The 20,226-nt window shown below is 41.3% G+C and overlaps 2 protein-coding genes across 4 annotated transcripts; one reads left to right on the top strand and one right to left on the bottom strand.

Moving 5' to 3' along the window:
* Positions 1-1,710: 1,710 nt before the first annotated feature.
* On the bottom strand, positions 1,711-4,608 carry imp3 (IMP U3 small nucleolar ribonucleoprotein 3). The gene is made up of 7 exons (XM_026149837.1): positions 4,353-4,608; positions 4,119-4,226; positions 3,856-3,930; positions 2,903-2,982; positions 2,745-2,796; positions 2,544-2,616; positions 1,711-2,412 (listed from the first exon to the last, which is right to left on the bottom strand). Exons 1-7 carry the CDS (start codon positions 4,487-4,489, stop codon positions 2,386-2,388), a joined length of 552 nt encoding a protein of 183 aa, XP_026005622.1. The 5' UTR covers positions 4,490-4,608; the 3' UTR covers positions 1,711-2,385.
* Positions 4,609-4,963: 355 nt separating this feature from the next.
* Positions 4,964-20,185, top strand: slc35a3b (solute carrier family 35 member A3b). Of its 3 annotated transcripts, XR_003270370.1 has the most exons (9): positions 4,966-5,461; positions 10,260-10,471; positions 10,656-10,810; positions 12,304-12,426; positions 12,571-12,745; positions 16,645-16,763; positions 16,872-17,005; positions 17,938-18,037; positions 18,956-19,017. XR_003270370.1 is itself a non-coding variant. In XM_026149791.1 (8 exons), exons 2-8 carry the CDS (start codon positions 10,279-10,281, stop codon positions 19,047-19,049), a joined length of 993 nt encoding a protein of 330 aa, XP_026005576.1. In that variant the 5' UTR covers positions 4,968-5,461; positions 10,260-10,278; the 3' UTR covers positions 19,050-20,185. The 3 variants fall into 3 exon arrangements, 2 of the variants coding, with proteins under 2 accessions (XP_026005575.1, XP_026005576.1); XM_026149791.1 differs by lacking the exon at positions 17,938-18,037 and having other exon boundaries at positions 4,968-5,461; positions 18,956-20,185; XM_026149790.1 differs by lacking the exon at positions 17,938-18,037 and having other exon boundaries at positions 4,964-5,461; positions 16,645-17,005; positions 18,956-20,185.
* Positions 20,186-20,226: the final 41 nt, after the last annotated feature.

The following is a 20,226-nucleotide window of genomic DNA, read 5'->3' as shown; positions in this document are numbered from 1 at the left end:
GGCTTTTGTACAAAGCATTCAATTATTTTCAGTATGTACAACACTTTTCCCCCTCTATCATTCCCATTACTACACATAATTTATGACCATCTGTGGTTTGATGTTCTTGTGTGGATTGGACAGGTTTTTACTGACATATGGTGGGAATTTCATGTCAGTAGCACCTTTAGAAATGTATTTACTTAGAAAATTGGTGACATGTTCAACACTTATTTTACACACTGTTTATACAGTGGTGTGGAAAAGTCTTTTATCCCATTCCTGGTTTTCTTTTTTGTAGGTTTGTCATACTGAAATGTTTCAGATTGTCAAACAAATTTAAGTGTTAGACAAAGATAACACAAGCAAACACAAAATGCAGTTTCTAAATGAAGGTGGGGGGATTACCCTAAGAGCACAGCGACAACTCATACAAGAGATTACAAAAGACCACAAGAGACAGAACGACATCCAAAGAACTGCAGGCCTCACTTGTCTGAGTTCATAACTCAAGCATAAGAAAGAGACTGAGCAAAAATGGCATCCATGGCACAGTTGCAAGACGAAAACGAAGAACAGGAAACCAAACAAAAAGAAGCATCATGCCAACATTAAAATATGGCAGTAGTTGTGTGATGGTCTGCAGATTTTTTGCTGCCTCAGGACTGGAAGACTTGTAATAAATGGAACCATGACTTCCTTCTACCAAAACATCCTGAAGAAATATATCCAGCCATGTGTCCGTGACCTCAAGCTGAAGCACACTTGGGTTCTACAAGAGGACAATGATCCAAAACACACCAGTAAGTCCGCCTCTGAAAAACAAAATGAAGACTTTGGAGTGGCCCAGTCAGAGTCCTGACCTGAATCCGATTTTAAGATCATGAGTGGATGACCTTAAAAAGGCAGTTCATGGTGGAAAACCCTCCAGTGTGTCTGAGTTAGAACAATTCTGCAAGGATAAGTGGGCCAAAATTCCCCCACAGCGACGTGAAAGACTCATTGCAGTTGTTGCTTCTATGGCTGAGCCAACCAGTTATTAGGTTTAGGGGGCAATCACTTTTCACACAGGGCCATGTAGGTTTGGATTTTTTTCCACTTCACACTAAGCATTTAGGAACTGCACTTTGTGCTTACTTGTGTTATCTTTGTCTGATATTTACATTTGTTTGATACGAAACCCCCCCCCAGAATATCAGGAAGAGTACTGGTGATTCCCAAAATCATCTTTGATATGTTTGTTGTAACTTTTTATCCACCAGTATGCATAGGTGCATAAATATAACTAAACACATTTTCCAGTTCAATTTTACAAATAAAAATCAGAAAAAAATAGACGAGCACTTTATTTTGTGATAAAGATGTCAAATTACGGTTAATTACTTGCATTCCTGAACAAAAAAATTCTGTTTTGAATGTTTGAGTGCATTTGCCTAATAAATAAAAATGTTTTGTTTGTCGTACTAAAAAGGTTTTTGTCAAATTTCTAAAATATTTGTAATTTGTTTTAGTACAAAGGGTCTAATAAATTTGTTAATCCCTGTATAGACAAACCAAGGAGCTCGTGTTTACACAAACACAGAACAAATAAGAAAAACAAAAAAGCGAGTCAGACCAGAGGCTAAGCTGCTCTTTATGATCCCCAAATGAACAAAGACGACAAAGGCTTACTGCTGTATTAAAGACGTACGTGTGTGTGTGTGTGTGTATGTATATATATGTGACATGATCTGCTAGTTCGAAAAGCTTTTTTATTTTTTAAAATTCGAGCTACGCTTTTTTCGCCATTGCCATTTGCCCTTCACACAATAAAACTGAGGGATGTTGGACACCAACAAGGACCATGACTTACAAAATAAACACGCTGTATTAACTAAGGCTGAGAACTGGTGATTGAGTCCATGAACGCATCAGGGAATCATTTATTGAGGTTACAAAAAGAGGGCGCTAAGAGGCATTTTCCTATAAACTTCTATAAAACTGGCAAACACCATAGTCGCCCCCTGCTGGTCATTAGAATAAATGTAGGTTTAGGGTATGCCCATCTTTTTAAAAAAAAGTTTACAAAATCTTGTGGTAGTGGCGTTTCTGCAGCTTTAGTGACAACAATACAGACTCACCTCAACTTTTACAATCAGTTATACTTGGACACTCACTGACACACATTTTACAGCTGCCGTTCAAATACAAGAGCTTCTGTCAAAGTGTGACAATAGTAAAATTCCTCTTTGTTCTCCGGACTGCTCGAGTAAGTCCTGGGTTCTGGGGACGCAGGAGCACTTTTCACTTTTTCCCCAGTTTACATAATAAAAGGAACCCACACTGTAGTTTTTCCTCAGCAAAGTAAAAAAAGCAGAGATCTTCTTTCCATCGCTCAGTGTGATGAATAACTTTGGGAGAACAGATTTATGCCATCATATCAAAGTCGTCCCGCTGCAAAAGAAACACAGTGATGAGCTTCAAGGCATCAGAATTCGGATTCAGTCCTGAAAACTGTCGATTTAAGTAACAGATAATCATTCGTAACTGAAATATGTACATACAAACTCTGACAAATCACTCACCTCTTCATTGTAATTCATCACGTGCTGCTTGATCTTCGAGGAGTCCACCCACGTGACGAAATCTTCCATATTTCTTACATTTAAAAAAGTTACAGTAATAGTGTCAGCATTTTCACATGTGCAGTATAGTGAAGCATCTGTGTCAAAGGCCCTCTGTGTTGGTAAAGATATTGTGAGAAGACTAAATACCCGGAGACCAACCTTGTGACTAGAAACGCTGGGTCTGTAACAATATCCGGGCCAACACGCACATCTGTGACTGAGTCAAGGACAACACTGAATCTGTTTTAATCCTTGAATGAAGACAAATCTGAAGTGTTAAGCATAACAATTTACAGTAACACAGCAGTCAAGGATACGCCCTTGTTCGATGAAAGTAATTGCCGTCTTCAGGTTCTGAGCCATACGAAGATTCAACATGATGCTGGGCAGCCGCCTCCTGCAGGAATCACACAGACAAAGTATACATAGAGGCTTGCATTTATACACAGCACTGTATAAAAGCCTCAAGCCACCTCTCATTTCTTTATATTTTGATAGGAAGATGAGAAATACATGCAGAGATTTAATGAAACATGTCCAAACATGCATTGAAATACAGTATATAATAAACAGTCTGTACAATTCTAACAAACTTGAAACTCAAAATTTGACCACCTTCATGCTTCAACATAGCTTGCTTGTCATTTCTTTGTGTTCAGGAATATTTCTCCTTGCTTCTGGAAGAACATTCAAAGCTCTTCCTTGGATGTTCGCTGACGTTTGTTCTGTTCTCTATCAAGATGATCACACACTGAGATCCAGACTCTGGGGAGGCCAATCAACGACTGATACTGTTGCATAGTGTGTTCTTCTATCCAGGTATGGATAGAAGCCTTGAATGGCAAATGAAGCCATTGCCAATCACCTGTTTTCCAAGTGGTACTGCATGGTGGATCAAAATCTGATGGTAGTTTTCTGTGTTCATAATTAAATGAAATTTGACAAGATCCCCAACACCACTGGCTGAAATGTAGCCTCAAAGCCAGGAGTGACAAAAGAGCCTTTATGCTTGAACAGTTCATAAGTCAGTTTTAAGTGGCTTAGCAAAACAAAATGATCAGGCACAAGCACTGGACTAAGAATGAGTGAAAAAGCAGCCAATCTCCAATAACGTACTTTCAGAAAGCCTGTAGAACTTTGCACAAGACCACTTTAAAAATTACATGAAATTCTGGCGCCTCAGAAGCAAAATATAAAAAATGAGGAGCACCTCCAGACTTTTCCACAGTACAGTACACTTTATGAGTTTAAGATATACACATAAATGTACCTGCAGAATGAAGAAGCTGTGACTTTCTCTGTGAGGGACAAATTCTGTCTGGTGGGGATGAGACCAATGCTGTATCTGAGGTGAAGGAAGAAAAAGATTCTCTGTGTAATATCAACAAAGGTTTAGAAAACAATAAACAACACAGCAATCAAAATCTGCTCAAAACCACACAGGAAACAAGCGCAGAGTTAAAAGATGTCAGCTTGAATTAACATTAAGAGGATTTTATCCATATTAAATAACTGTAATATCCAAAACCTTACAGTTTTTCCAGTAATTGATGTGTGCTCTGTGCTCTGAAGCCATCTTTCTCATCCAGGTCTCTGATTTTTCTGGCCAGGTCTCTGACATTCCGACTAAGCTTGTTGTACCTGAGACACAGGAGGAAAAAATGGTGTCTGTGTGATTTGTAAATATCAGCTGAAATATGGTATAAAAATGTGTTTATACAGTGTAAATAACCGATGCTAAAAGCTAGCTAGCGGCCACAGACTCACTTGGTGTAGTCCTCCCTTTTCTCGATGTGATACTTCCGCAACACCTTGACCTCGTGCAGGTTGTTGTCTACCTCCCAGTTGATGAAGTCGACCTTCTTCAACAACTTCTGTTCGTGATACTTTAATTTACGAACCATTTTCACAGCGTTTCACGCCACTTCTGGAGAAACAGGAAGCACGTGCTGTTATTTTTCTTCTTCGTCATCGAGAACTGAAGGTGGTGGCCCGCAACAGCGCCCCCACCCCGCAACCTAACAAAACACGGTAGCACAGATGATAAATCTGTGCTACCGTGTTTTATTGTAACAGAAACCTCGTGGTTTTTTAAAATAATAATTTTTAATACTAATGTAATCGTAATCGTTTGCTTACTCACAAATATCAAATGTGATTGGAAAGTCACTCTAGGTTGTTATTATTAGAGTTATAGATAAATACAGACCATTTACCATTTATTTACCATTTGTAGAAATAACAGTAATTAAAGAATAAATGTACTTATGTAGCAAATCTGTTTTAAAGCAAGTTCCTTCGATGTATGAATTTTTAAATTACTGATAATATCTGAATTCTTTTTTTTTTACAGCCCAGTAAATGTTAACAGATAGCTCTTGAATCAGAGGGGAATTGAAGTGCTTTAAATAACTATTCCAGCGAAATATGGTGTAAAGCTGTGCATGTGAATATCGTTTTAGTGATTAGCCTTTGTTAGGGGTATTTATTACATTTTATTATGTATATTTAAAAAATATGTTACATATGTTGAGGACAAAAGAGGGGCCTTTGGTGTGAAACTGTTCCCCCTTCGGTGTATTCTTGTTTACTTTGTCATATTTCGGCAGGTGTCACCAAACTTCTAAACTGAGTCCTTCTCAGCTACACGTGGGTTCATTCATTGAGTGTAGCCTCCAGAGGAGGAGGCACCGCGTCTGCTATATGCGTAAAAATCAAAAGCGTGCCGTGAATTACAGCTGAGACAGCTATGCTGACTGTTAGTTTAGCGCCATGAGAGTCAATCTTTAGTAAAGAGAAAGCGAGGACAGGACCATCAAGAGTGCGGGCGCCCACATCCTGTCATCTACACCCTAAGCTTAGCTCCAGACCCACAGGTAAGTTTCACCGAGATAAGAATTTGCTGTTTAAAAAAGCCTGTTAAACATCCGATTGTCTGCGGAGACATCTTTTGTGGCTAACTTTAACAGTGAACACCTTCTGCTTCCTTTTTAAATCTGTGAAGATGCCTTCAGAGACACCGTGTTTCACTATCAGCAACATTTGGGGGAACCATAACCAGCACATACGTCTTTAATTAAACAACGGGGCATTCACTCACTCTAACTTTCACACCTTCCCTTCACATGTGGGTTTGCCCTTCAACAGGTCCGCATCCTTACGAGTGTGATGTTTGCTCAGCTTAACTAACTACCGCCAAACAAATACGTCAAAGTTTTCTGGTGATGGAGGTCAGCTCTGCTCCACGTCACTATATGTAATATTACTCCTTTTCTCAAGATATCAGCAGAGCAAAGCTCCACTTTAGACTTCATTTCTTCACACTGACTTGGAAGTTCTGCCAGTGCTGTGCTACCCTGTCCTGTTGTAGTGAATTCTCTGAAAATCTAAAAGCCCCCAAATGTGGCACAACGTCTCCAAACACTGTCCCTTTGAGTCCGGGTTTATGCGCTTGAGCGGGAGTAGTGCGTTGGCAGTTTCGGATTTCCCGTGAGCGTGCGGAGAGCGTTTGTTGTCTATCACCTTCAGAATCAAATACGCGGAATAACCGGTTTGTGGGTCACTCTTCCTGGTGCTGTTGTCGGCCTGCCCGTCAGTCCCTGAAGTGGGAGCGAGTGCTGAAAGGAATTAAAAGTGTCCACCGTCTGTGCTTTTTCGTGTTTTATTTTTTATGATTCTTGCTTCTCCCGTTTCCGGTGAACTCCGCTGTCGCTCCTTTCCGGCCCACTCATCAACCAATCAGCACTCAGACAGGCAAGCAGACGCAAAGATCATTCGCATCCAGAACTGTGCGTTTGAGATATTCGCCCCCAAACGAAAAAGCGCACGCACGTCTTAAACTGATAATGTGTCTTGAAAAAGTTAAAAAGTGTAAACAGCTCAGTTTGTAACTTGATCTCAATGCTGAGCTGAACCTGACTGTTGAGTGACAGCTTGATACTCAGTGATACTCAATGAGATGCTCTCTATGGCAGAGAAGAGCTGTTTATAAACTCATTTCAAGGAGCTGGCAAAAGATTTCCTGTTCTCTAGTGTGAATCTGCGTGGGTTGTTGATAAGTCTGTGACAAATTAATGTTGACGTCTCATTATTCTGTTGCAGATAACTTTAAATATCAATTTTTTTTTTACTGTAGGAAATGTGTTTCATTAATGAATTTGTATTTCTAAATAGTCTCATCTACTGTATATTTACCAGCTGTGATAGCAGTGTTGGTCTTTTCACATTCCCAATCTGCATGTGTGCTAAAGCACTTAAAACTTCCTGGTGTACTTCCTGTTACAGTAGCTGTCACCAGGGTATCATGAGTCACGGGTACTCTGACATGTGTTTACAGTACTGTACAAAAGTCTTGAGTCACTGCCCACTTCTATAATTTTTTTCTATATATTTGCAGAGTTCATTCTAACTTTTAAAGGGGCCTTGAACAGCAGACCTCCAGGCTTTCTAAGGTCTTTCAACATCCATCATTTTATTTTCAGAGAAACTGGTTTGTTAAGTCATTTTACACTGACCTATGCATGATTCAAGCATAAAGAGGCACCTAAGTTTAAGGATGAACCAGTGTTGTATCTACACAAAACAGATAACGTAGAAAAGAACCAACTTTAAATTGTATCTTTAGGCATCCCCTTTTAAGAAAAGTCAACATTTTTAATTGAATCAGTGAAAAACACCACAAATAGCAGAGTTTGACAGAAATAAAATAATATTTTTGTACCAATAAGGTGATTCCCAAAGAACTATAAGCTGAAAACATGGGATATCTCAACATCGTGTACAGTGTGTTCTTAGAAAAATGTGAGACGATCAAACAAGTGGAGGACAAGGGAAAAAGCATCTGCCCTGAAAAACTATCTACCGCAGATCATCAGTATCTGAGATTCATGTCCTTAAGAACTAGGAAAATCCAGCAAAGACCTCAAACAGGACCTGCAAGATGCATCTGGCCCTTCAGCTGATCCTACTGTTCACTGAAGCCTCATCAGTAACATTTAAATATTTGATTTAAATGATCATCAAGGAGGAGAAGGTCTGAAGACACTGTAAGGCTCTGTTGGGAGTAAAGCTAGTTAGAAGTGTACAAGCTCTCTTTTTGCCTTATATGTTGTATGTTCAGTTTGCATCTTTCAATAAATAGTTGGCCCTAGTTCCCATTTTCTATATAAAACAAAAAAAAATTAAGTGTGACTCGAGAATTTTGCACAGTACTGTAAGTATGTCTGTGGGCAGAATTTCCAACTCCTCCAAACTGCAAAGCAAAATGCAATCAGAAAGATTTACAGGTGTGTAGTATTGGTCAGAATAAAAGTGACGTCTGAAGGTTGGTAGGGTCTGAGTCACTCTTTGCCTCAGTCTCCAATTCTTTATCATTCCTTATGTATTTGTATTCATGTATTTATTGCCCTCCATATGAGATGTAGATACAACGTTACAAAGATAAACATGGTCCAGATCCATCGTAGGGGTAGCGCAGAGAGACAGGTAACAATTTAAGCTGATATTCATGAAGCACCTAGAAAACATGCAAATTTAATTCAAAGAGGCTTGAGCCAACCAGCTGTTTCACAACCAGAACCTTCCTGCTGCTGCGAGGCGACAGCGCTAACCACTGCACCACCAGCCAGCAGATCAATATTATTTGCACGTAGCAAAATGCCAGAAAGGTGAACTGTTCATGGTAATTACATTATAGTTTTGTCTAAGTCATTCAAATATTCGAATTAAAATTAATATGACTTAGTGGAGAATAGTTTTCTTTATCTAGGTAAAAGTTTGCCTTTAAATTGGTTTGCATATAGAAATATAACCTTTCTTTACATCTTTTAAACCTTGAGCTGTAACAGTGAGACATTTTTAAGGTTGTAATACTAATGATGTTACTAATTTGAACGTGACACGATCACATACTGTATACTGTCCATTTTCTTTTCATTCATATGTAGGTTAAGCGTGAGCATATTTACATCTGTAATATTCAGGCTGCAGTGGTTAGCATCGTCACCGCACAGCAACATGGTCCTGGGTTTGAATGCACCAGCTAGCTGGTGCTCTTTTGTGTAGAGTTTGCACACTCTCCCATGTCTGGGTGGGTTCTCTCCAGGTACTTCCTCCCACACTCTGACGACATGCATGTTAGCTTTAGTGATTCTAAAGTGGCCATAGATGTCATCGGGAGTGTGAAGAGGACCATCACTTAAGAAAATGGATGGATGGACGTGAATAAGCAAGAACACAGATGACACTACCTAAAAAAAAAAGTTTGAAATATAGTTGGAGAGAGTTGGCAGAGTGTGTTGGGTGTAGACACTGCAGGCTGTAAGGAGGGCACTCACGCACACACTGACACACACAGAAACAGAGAGGGACTGTGCAGCCGTGCCCCTCTGCTAAGCAGAGCTCCTACATAAAGAGGTCACTGTGCTGAAAACATAGCACCTCCTTCTCTGCCACCACTTCAAGGCGTTCATCTTGGCTAGTTGTACATCCCTTTTTGAAAAAACTAAATAGAATTTTTAAACTAAATCCCTGTTCAAATACAACACATATAAATGCTTCACAGCATAACAGAGTCACAAGTTTGCTCTGACATTACTTTTGCTCGAGGTCCGTTTGTTTGAGATGATGTCATGAATCAGTAAGAACAAGAAGGAACTGCAAACTGTGCGTGAGTCAGATTCGGTGTGCGTAATTGTCTGAAGACAGTGGAGAAACAGAGGCCTCGCTGTTAACAGGGATTAACTAATAATCGTGCTGTGCAAACAGTCCACCTGAGCCGATCCCACACTTTCACCTTGTGAGAAAATGAGCAGTTCCTCCTACTACTTGAAGGTGAGCTGACTCTGTGAGTCTTGTGATGAAGGCAAGTGGACGATGCCTCAATTTGGAAATAAAAGATAAAAGAATGAGGACTGTTTCTCTTCAGACGCCCCAGATGCCAGAGTCAGGAGACGGGTTAGTAATTGTCTCATCACTGTCAGCTAAAGGTTCACACTTGTTTAATTCACTCATGTATAAAATCCTTCCTAATTTTAAATTATTTATTTAAATTTTAGGACTTTACAATTTGCTGTGCTTTTTCATCTTTAAGCCACAAACCTCTGACAAGTTTAGACGAGAAATGATTTGTATTTTTTTATAAATGACACCTGTGACAGCTGCCATCGAATGTTATTAGAATTCTGGTGCGAGTGTGGATAAGTAGTGCACAGCTATGTCATTAGCCAGGGTAGATGGAGGCTATGGTTTTCCAGCTGGTCGTGTAACAGTTTCAGCAATGGTTGACCGACACGTTCCTCTCCTGCACTAAATCTGCACTTGTCTTGCTGGAGGACAGATTTCCAATAACAAGACAAAGGAAAGGTGACAGCTGTTTCCGACATGTTCCCCATTACTTTTTATTGTTAGACTGTGTCTGTGAAGGACCAGTCACAGCCTGTTAATCCTCAGTCTCTTCCACTGTTTTCTCGTGCATTTCTGCAACTTCTTAAGTGTTCGAGGCAGAAGTCAATTTCTAGCTCAAGGACACTGCAGCAGCCTTGCTCAGCGTGTCAGGACGCTCTCTGTGAGTCCTTATGTTTGTGTGAACAAGCTGAATGAACCTTTCAGTTCACTCTTCTTTTTTTCATTTTCTTCCTGTCCACCCTAAAAGGCTCCTTCACTGTCTCTCTGCAGAGTCGAACATTCCTCCACAATGGCGCTTTCCTCCAGGCTAAAATACGTGTCTCTGGGGGTTCTGGTGCTGCAAACCACCCTGCTGGTTCTCACCATGCGCTACTCCCGTACCCTGAAGGAGAACGGTCCTCGCTACCTCGCCTCCTCTGCCGTAGTGTCAGCTGAAGTGCTCAAGATTTTTATGTGCACTCTCCTCATCTTCAGTGAGAACAGTGAGTAAGGAGGAAAATCAGTTTTGGATCCTACTTGGGTAGAAAATCCCCAGTCTAGTTAATAAACTTCATAGGTTGAAAAGTACCCCACATGATTTAGCAGGTTGCAGAACCACCTTTAACAGCACGAACTTGTAGCACTCGTTTTCTAAATTACTGACAGCGCTCTCTCTGTTTCTCTTAGATTTTAGCTTGACGGCAATGTACGAGCTGCTGAACAAGGAGATTCTGAACAAGCCCGTGGAGCTCGTGAAGCTGGCCGTTCCTGCAGGGATCTACACTCTGCAGAACAATCTGCTCTATGTTGCCCTGTCCAACCTGGACGCAGCCACCTATCAGGTTACATACAAATGAATGAATGTGCTTGTTCAAGCTCACTGAGTTTGTGTGCGTGAACTGGTTTCTTTATGGTTTCACATGGCTGGTTTGTATTGTGTACATTTCTGCATTCACAGTGTACAGTGGATATCCTGGTAAATATTTACATAAATCTATCTCACAGATGTCATCTGTTCTAATCTCATAAGGCTTGTTTGATTAATTTAAGTGGTACTAAAGCTATACCCTCTGCTATATTCTGTAAATATTAAAGAGGAAAATGCTAGTTATTGAGTTTTGGAACACTGGAAAAAATCATAAAACATATAAAATATGTTTGTTTAAATTAAAGCTTCACATCCCTCATTTCTAAAATGATATTTTTTATAAATAACATTTATAATTGGATGTGAACAAACTCTATAGTGATCTAAAAAAAAACAATAAACCAAAAAAACATACTTTGGAAAACAATTCAAACTGACTGAAACTGTTTTGTGAACTTGGAAAATTAATTTAAAAAATAATTTAAAAAAAATACAGACGACTAGCTGGTAAAAAGGCCATGTTCACTTTTCTTCTTTGTCACAAAGTAACCATTTTCAAATGAACACCAAGATTTATACGTTCATGACATCCAGTTCCAGTTTCTGTCCTTTTTCGCATATACGCAGTTCTTTACATAAATGAATAACGCAATAACATTTTTAAGTAGAATTGTGAGACTATTATTACCCAATTAATAATACTACCCATTTGTCCTTGAGCGCTAAAAAACCTGAAGAAGAAAGTGAATAAGAGGCACTTGGGAACATTTCAGATCATCCTTTTAACAGCAACTCAGTGACAAAAATCTTGCAAATGAAGCTGTCCCAATAGGAATGAAGCACAACAAGTTCAATGTTTATTTCCGGAGTGCAAACATGTGTCCTCTTATCTATCACAGAGAGGATTCTTAGAAATGGCGTGTCTCTTCCATTTTTAAACAGATCTGTCCTGACCCCTGCACAGTGGGCTGCTGAATGAAAGGCATCAAAGTACAGATGAAGAATTAGAATACAGTAGATCTTCCAAAAGAACGAGAAGTAGCTGGAAAGAAGATTTCTGGATATGAATGCATTTTCTGTAACTGTGGCATTTCTATACTACCCATTATTGTGTGCTAAATAATAAATAAATAAAGTTTGTGTTTGTAACACTCTGAAAAATGCGATATGCTTTGAAGAGCACAATAAAAGATAGGAAAATATGACTGTAGCATGAAATATAATTGTGGACACAGTCAAAATGAAAAAGTAAGAGTGTAAATAACAAGAAAAATTAAATATGGCAGAGAAGAAATCGAAAGCAACAGGATGTTATTTAAGAAAAAGAAGGAGCATAGGTAGCAACTTGATCAACTCTACTGTAACTCAGACTGTAGCCAGTACTGTATCAATTTTTATGTGCTGTAGTGAGGATGGGAGTAATCCATCATTTACTTAAAGCATCACTTGTGTTTTTGTGTCTAACAGGTCACGTACCAGTTGAAGATCCTCACCACAGCTTTGTTCTCTGTCTCCATGCTCGGGAAAAAGTTAGGCAGCTACCAGTGGCTCTCCCTGCTCTTCCTCATGGCCGGGGTCACTCTGGTGCAGGTAACAGCGCTCGCCGTCACCACAATTATTACTAATGTTTCATTTCTACCTTTCTAATGGTTTTTTTGGAGTCTCAGTGTATTCATGTGTTTTGATAAAAGCCTATGCCTTTGCACACGCTCATCAGTGTTTCAACCTTCACAGTTGCCCGTCGAGTCTCTGGGTGACTCTGAACAGAATGTAATGTCTGCAAGCTCCCAGTTTGTGGGCCTGATCGCTGTGCTGATGGCCTGTGTGTCCAGTGGTTTTGCTGGAGTTTACTTTGAGAAGATCCTCAAAGAGACAAGCCAGAGTCTGTGGCTTCGTAATATACAGCTGGGTGAGTGGCTATACCTCCATTTATATGACAGGCTGAGCGAGGAATGTATGGTTCGTTACAAACAAACGTTTTCTCAGAAAGTTATGCAGTTACTGTGAAAGTACACCGCATGATTTAGCAGCTTGCAAGAACTTGTAGCACTTGTTTTTAAAATGACTTTATCAGTCACTCACATTGTTGCAGAGTTACTTTTACTCTGTCTTACAGTGAGGTTTGCAGACAGTCATTTGTGCACAGCTCCCGCAGCACTTCAGGCAGGTTGAGGTCTGGACTTCTTTTATTTTTCAGCTGTTCTGCTGTAGATTCGCTGCTGCGCTAGGGATCATTTAGCTGTCAGACAGATGGGGTTGCATTTGACTCTAGAATACTGTGGTATGTAGAGGATTTCATGGTCGGCTTAATGACTACAATGTATCCAATAATAACATGACTCTAAGTAAAACTAAAGAGAGACTATTATAAGAAATTCAGTGCAAAATTAAATAAGAGCTGTAAGCATGAAAAATGGTGCAACATGCAAGACTTCTCTGTATCTAATTTAACATCATCTAACTGTTGACATTCAGTCAGGGAAAACCTCATTTTATACCAGGGGTTTCTGCAGAGTTTGGACAGCATTTCGTTTACAAGCCTCAGGCTCCATTTGTAAGTTAATGTGCTAACAGAAGGACATGTTATACCTACATACCTACAATACCTACAACCACGATTACCGACACTAACAAGCTGATCTACAGTACGGCAGCAGTGATCAGTGAGATGCTTGGCTACAAGTTGAACAGCCACAAGGGGCAGTACCCTCCATGGAGAAGGAGGCTAGAGGGCAAGATCAAAGTAGCACGAAGGGAGGTTAGCCAACTAACGGAGTTGCAGAAAGGTGCGACAAAGAAGGTGCATAAGAAATACAGCAAGCTGTCCATACCTGAGGCCTTGGAAACTGTCAAGCAAAGACTCACAGCCTTGGCCAGCCGCTTGAGAAGGTACACCAGAGAGATAGAAGGCAGGAGAATAAACCAGCTGTTTTCCACAGAACCAGCAAAGGTGTACTCTCAGTGGCAAGGGAACAATAATAATAAGAGAACAGCACCACCAAGGCTGGAGACGGAGCAATACTGGAAGAGCATATGGGAGAAGGACGCAACCCATAACGGCAATGCTCAGTGGCTAGTGGATCTGAGGGCAGACCACAGCGACCTCCCTGAACAGGGTCCAGTAACCATCACAGTGGCAGATATCCAAGAAAGGGTCTCCAGTATGAAGAGTTGGACAGCACCAGGGCCCGACATGGTTCACGCCTACTGGCTAAAGAAGCTGACTGCACTCCACGAGCGTCTGGCAGCACAAATGAACCAGCTGCTAGTTAACGAGAGACACTCGGAATGGCTAACCGAAGGTCGGACGGTCCTGATCCCCAAGGACCCCAAGAAGGGACCGGTCCCCTCCAACTACCGACCAATAACCTGCCTCAGTACTACATGGAAGCTCCTGTCAGGCATCATATCGGCTAAGATGAACAGGCACATGGGTCAATACATGAGCGGGACACAGAAAGGAATTGGCAAGAATACCAGAGGCGCAAAACACCAGCTACTGGTAGACAGAACAATCAGCCGAGACTGCAAGACCAGACTGACCAACCTGTGCACTGCCTGGATTGATTACAGGAAGGCCTATGACTCAATGCCCCACAGCTGGATACTGGAATGCCTAGAATTGTACAAGATCAATGGGACCCTAAGAGCCTTCATCAGGAACTCAATGGGGATGTGGCGTACAACACTAGAGGCCAACTCCAAGCCCATAGCACAAGTCACCATCAAGTGCGGGATCTACCAAGGAGATGCTCTGTCCCCACTGCTGTTCTGCATAAGCCTGAACCCCCTCAGTGAGATCATTAACAAGACTGGCTACGGATACCGACTACAGAACGGAGCAGTTGTCAGCCACCTCCTGTACATGGATGATATCAAGCTGTATGCCAAGAGTGAACGAGACATCGATTCACTGATCCACACTACCAGGCTATACAGCAATGACATTGGAATGTCGTTCGGACTGGAGAAGTGTAGTCGGATGGTAACAAAGAGAGGGAAGGTAGTCAGAACTGAGAGGATTGAACTACCAGAAGGCAACATTGCAGACATAGAGGACAGTTACAAGTACCTGGGGATCCCACAGGCAAATGGAAACCATGAAGAGGCTGCTAGGAAAGCTGCAACCACCAAGTACCTGCAGAGGGTCAGGCAAGTCCTGAGGAGTCAGCTGAATGGTAAGAACAAGATCCGGGCCATCAACACCTACGCCCTGCCCGTGATCAGGTACCCTGCTGGGGTAATAGGCTGGCCAAAGGAGGAGATAGAAGCCACTGACATAAAGACAAGAAAGCTCCTGACCATGCATGGAGGGTTTCACCCCAAGTCCAGCACCCTGAGGCTGTACGCTAAGCGGAAGGAAGGGGGCCGGGGACTGGTGAGTGTCAGCACCACAGTCCAGGATGAGACAACGAACATCCAAGAATACATTGGGAAGATGGCCCCAACTGACCGAGTGCTCAGTGAATACCTCAGGCAGCAGAAACCCAAGAAAGAGGAGGGAGACGAGGAACCATCATGGAAGGACAGGCCCCTGCACGGTATGTACCACCGGCAGATAGAGGAGGTGGCTGATATCCAGAAATCCTACCAGTGGCTGGACAAAGCTGGACTGAAAGACAGCACAGAGGCACTAATCATGGCAGCTCAAGAACAAGCTCTGAGTACAAGATCCATAGAGGCTGGGGTCTATCACACCAGGCAAGACCCCAGGTGCAGGCTGTGTAAAGATGCCCCAGAGACAATCCAGCACATAACAGCAGGGTGCAAGATGCTAGCAGGCAAGGCATACATGGAACGCCATAACCAAGTGGCCGGCATAGTGTACAGGAACATCTGTGCCGAGTATAACCTGGAATCCCGAGGTCAAAATGGGAGATGCCCCCAAGGGTGGTGGAGAATGACCGAGCTAAGATCCTGTGGGACTTCCAGATACAGACGGACAAAATGGTGGTGGCTAACCAACCGGACATAGTGGTGGTAGACAAACAGAAGAAGACGGCCGTAGTGATCGATGTAGCGGTTCCGAATGACAGCAATATCAGGAAGAAGGAACACGAGAAGCTGGAGAAATACCAAGGGCTCAGAGAAGAGCTCGAGAGGATGTGGAGGGTGAAGGTAACGGTGGTCCCCGTGGTAATCGGAGCACTAGGTGCGGTGACTCCCAAGCTAGGCGAGTGGCTCCAGCAGATCCCGGGAATAACATCGGAGATCTCTGTCCAGAAGAGCGCAGTCCTGGGAACAGCTAAGATACTGCGCAGGACCCTCAAGCTCCCAGGCCTCTGGTAGAGGACCCGAGCTTGAAGGATAAACCGCCCGCAGGGGCGTGCTGGGTGTTTATATATATATATATACATATGTATGTGTGTGTGTGTGTGTGTGTACATATATGTATATATACATATATATACATATATGTATATATACATATATATACATATATGTATATATACATATATATACATATATACCTTTGTACAAGCACAACGTTAGACTGATTTGGTGATTTGGCAAGTAAAACTGTTCTTGGCATATGGATGTGAGTTTCTTGGGATATTTTGTTCTATGTGTATAACAATAAAGATTGAACTGAGGAGGTGCACATTCAAGGTGAGTTTATGGGCTGTATATTGATAAAACTTGATGGCATCTTAGGACTGCGACTGCAGTCTGCTTTAAGACAGCATGGCTATGGCTCATTTCCTTTTGTTCTTCTTGCCTTATATTGCTCCTTAGTTAAAACACCACCTTTGTCTTACTTGTCCCAGCAAGGACCTGATCTTTATCACTTTCTCTTGTCTCTTTCAGGTTTGTTCAGCTTTGTGTTTGGCTTGACAGGCATGGTGGTGTATGATGGCGAAAGCTTGAAGCAGGAGGGGATTTTCCAGGGATACAACACTATTACCTGCATAGTTGTCGTCTTACAGGTTGCGCCATCGTGTTTCACTACAGTACATCATTTGACTTCCATGAGTTTTATGGCAGTCTTTGTGGAGTTGTTCATGTCTGCCTTTGTGTTGTTTGCATGTCTTCAGGCTCTCGGCGGGCTGATCGTGGCTGTAGTCATTAAATATGCTGACAACATCCTCAAAGGATTTGCCACCTCTCTATCAATCATGGTGTCTACACTCATGTCGTATTTCCTGTTGAAGGACTTTAATCCCACAAGGTAAACACAAGCGCGCTTATGCACAATAAAAAAAATATTAATTTGCTAACACTTTATCAGTGGAAAACATGATATTCTTGAGGGTTTTTTTTTTTTTTTTTAGATCTAGCAGCTTTACTACAGGCTGAAATACATTTAGGTCCTTAAGTTTCTGACAAAGAAACTTTGTTTGTAATTTTGCCTCTTGCCTCCACCACAGTCTATTTTACAGAAAACAATCATGATTTAAAATCCACTGTGGTGGTGTAACGAGGCGTGCTATTAAAAACTATCATTATCCAAAAACTTTTGGACCTACCTGTGTGTCAGCAATTGACACTGATTATCAGGAAACCAGTTAAAACAGAATCCAGATGTCTTTTAACAGTCACCTGACTGCGCTGACCACCTTCACATTTGTGGATTTTCATCAGGTTTTGTGTTGATTAAAAAATAGTTCTTCCATCACAAACTCCAGTTTAGCGTTTTTGGTTTTAACTAATAAAAATCTGCCTTATTTTAATACTAATCAGCAAGTCTTTGCTTCCAAACATGTTAAACTGTGCAGTGAAAAGTTTTTGCCACCTTCCTGATTTTGTAGTTTTTTGCATATTTGTTAAATTTAGATGTTTCAGATCATCAAACGAATTTTAGAATTAGAAAAGATAAGCCAAGTAAATAACTGGGTTAGTTATTAAAACGTAATAAGTGGCTGTGCCGCCTTCGGCAGAAGCAATCTGCAAGGACTGCAAGACATGGTGATGCCGCATAAGCCGAGAAACCTTGAGCTTCAGGGCATAAACTCATGGCCGGAGATTCTTCTTCAGGATTTTATGGTACAGAGCAGAATTCATGGTTCCATCAGGGAACAGCAAGTTGTCCAATTCCTGAAGCAGAAAAACAGCCCCCGAACATCACCACCATGTTTGACTGCTGGTATGAAATTCTTTTAGGAGATGCATGTAACAGGAATGAAAGCTTCCAAGAAGTTCACCTTTCGTCTCGTCACAGAATATTTTCTAAAAAGTCTTGGGAGTCATCAAGATATTTTTGGTAAATATAATATGAGTCTTTATGTTCTTTTGGCCAGCACTGGTTCTTGCCTTAGACTCTCACACTGATGCTATTTTTGCACAGTCTCTTTTATGTTGTTCACTTGTGGAGTGACTTTAATTAAGTCAGACAAGTTAGGCCTGCAGTTCTTTTTGACCAGGGGTAGGCTACTCCGGGCCTCAAGTGTCGGTGTCCTGCACGTTTTAGATGTGTCCTTGATCCAACACAGCTGATTTAAATGGCTAAATTACCCCCTCAACATGTCTTGAAGTTCTCCAGAGGCCTGGTGATAAACTAATCATTAAAACCTGCAGGACACCAGCACTTGAGGCCTGGAGTTGTTTAACTCTGCTTTAGATGGTCTTCTAGGTTCATTTGTGACCGTTGATCATCTTGGAGTAATTTTGGTAGGATAACTGCTGCTGAGAAGATTCACCACTGTTGTAAGTTTTCTGCATTTGTGGATAATGATTCTCACCGTGGTTCACTGAAGTTCTAAAGCCTTAGAAATGGCTTTGTAACCCCTTTCCAGACTAATAGATGACTTTTTGAGATCTTTTAGCCTACTTCACTTCACCATCCAGCTTCTGTTTAAGGGATTTCTCAATTCAGCTGGTCTGGCAGTAATCAGGCCTGCGTGTGATGAATATACTGAACATGTCAGCTTTCCAAAAACAATGTGGAAAATCAGAATTAAGTCACGTCATAACATAACAAGAAAGAAATCCTGAAGAGGGCAACTACTGTTTCGCTATCTTCTAATCAGCAGCAATGTTTTTGAAAGGCACTGTATTCAAAATCTTGGCAAAGCTCCACACAGAACTAGTAATAGTAACAGTGATAACTGTCATACACACAAGTTGCCTCACGTGTTGTGCTTCCAACTTAATGCATTTTCTTTTTCTCTGTGTCTCTCAGCGTATTTTTTCTAGGTGCAGTGCTGGTTATTGCTGCCACATTTCTTTACGGCTATGAGCAGAAACCTGCCAGCAGCAGCACCAACAAAGTGTAATCAGAGACTTGCGTGAATTGTGGCTCTACAAACTGTGACCAGGAATTTGCCACATGAACAATTTCATTACAGAAAAAGTAAAGACAAGTTACTGGGAAATACAGTCTTTTGGAAGTGGGCCTTCTCTGAAAAAGTGCAAAATGGATGTTAGCAGTGACTCATGTGAAAGCTATTGTTTTGAGCATGTCAGGTAAACTTAACACTACAGAAAAGCAAACGGCGTAAGGCGAACAGGAGGACATGATAAGCAAACCATATCCTTGCTGGCAAACTAATGTGAAACTAGTTCACGTGTGTCAGTATTAGAACTGTGACGTTCCACCTCAGGAGGTACAGATGCTACATTTAAGCTTTGGGTTGCTAAAGAATTGTAATTTTAAAATGATCACGTCTTTTGAAGAAGTGGCACATAATTTTAGTGCAAATGGAAAGTCCAGCCATCCATTCACTTCCGCTTATCCTTTTCAGGGTCGCGGGGGCAAATGGAAAGTGTTTCTTTAGATATCAGCAGAGAAGTTTTGAAAAAGCACAACAGCATATTGCATTTACTAGATCCCCACAAGCACGTGCTAAAATAATAATAACAAAGGAGCGCGTCGTATCAGATTTTTATAATCTGTCTGGATCCTCCACCACATTGCCAAGGTGCTCTACTGGAGGCTGTTTGAGTACAGCGAGCTCTCATGTTCAAACAAACAGTTTGACATGATTTGCGCTTCATGATAGGGTCGATTATCTTGTTGGAAGCATCAGAAGATGGGTCGTAAAGGGATAGACAGGTTTAGCAACAATACTCAGGGCTGTCATACATACAAGGGCTTGTGTTCTGCTTAAAGCGTGCCAGGAAAATACCTCTAAAACTATCATGTATTAACTGTAACCCCAGTTTCTTAGCTGACAGCAGGTTCGATGTGTTATGCATTCAGAGATGCTCTTCTCCCTACCTTGACTGTAACAAGTGTTTATTCGAGTCGCTGTTGTCTTCCTGTCATTTCAAAGCAGTCTGATCATTCTCCTCTGAACTCAACAAGGCATTTTCACTACTGTGCACAGTTTTCTTACCTGTTTGGATCATTCTTTATGAACTGTAGAGATAGTTGTGTGTAAAAATAAACCAGCAGTTTCTGAATTACTCAGACCAGCCTGTGCAAAGTCAATGAAATCACTGTACTTCCAC

The sequence above is a fragment of the Astatotilapia calliptera genome, chromosome 18 (genome assembly GCF_900246225.1).
Source record: "Astatotilapia calliptera chromosome 18, fAstCal1.2, whole genome shotgun sequence".
Classification (NCBI taxonomy): Eukaryota; Metazoa; Chordata; class Actinopteri; order Cichliformes; family Cichlidae; genus Astatotilapia; species Astatotilapia calliptera.
Note: the sequence above shows the minus strand (reverse complement) of the source record. Positions and strands in the feature narration are given on the sequence as shown.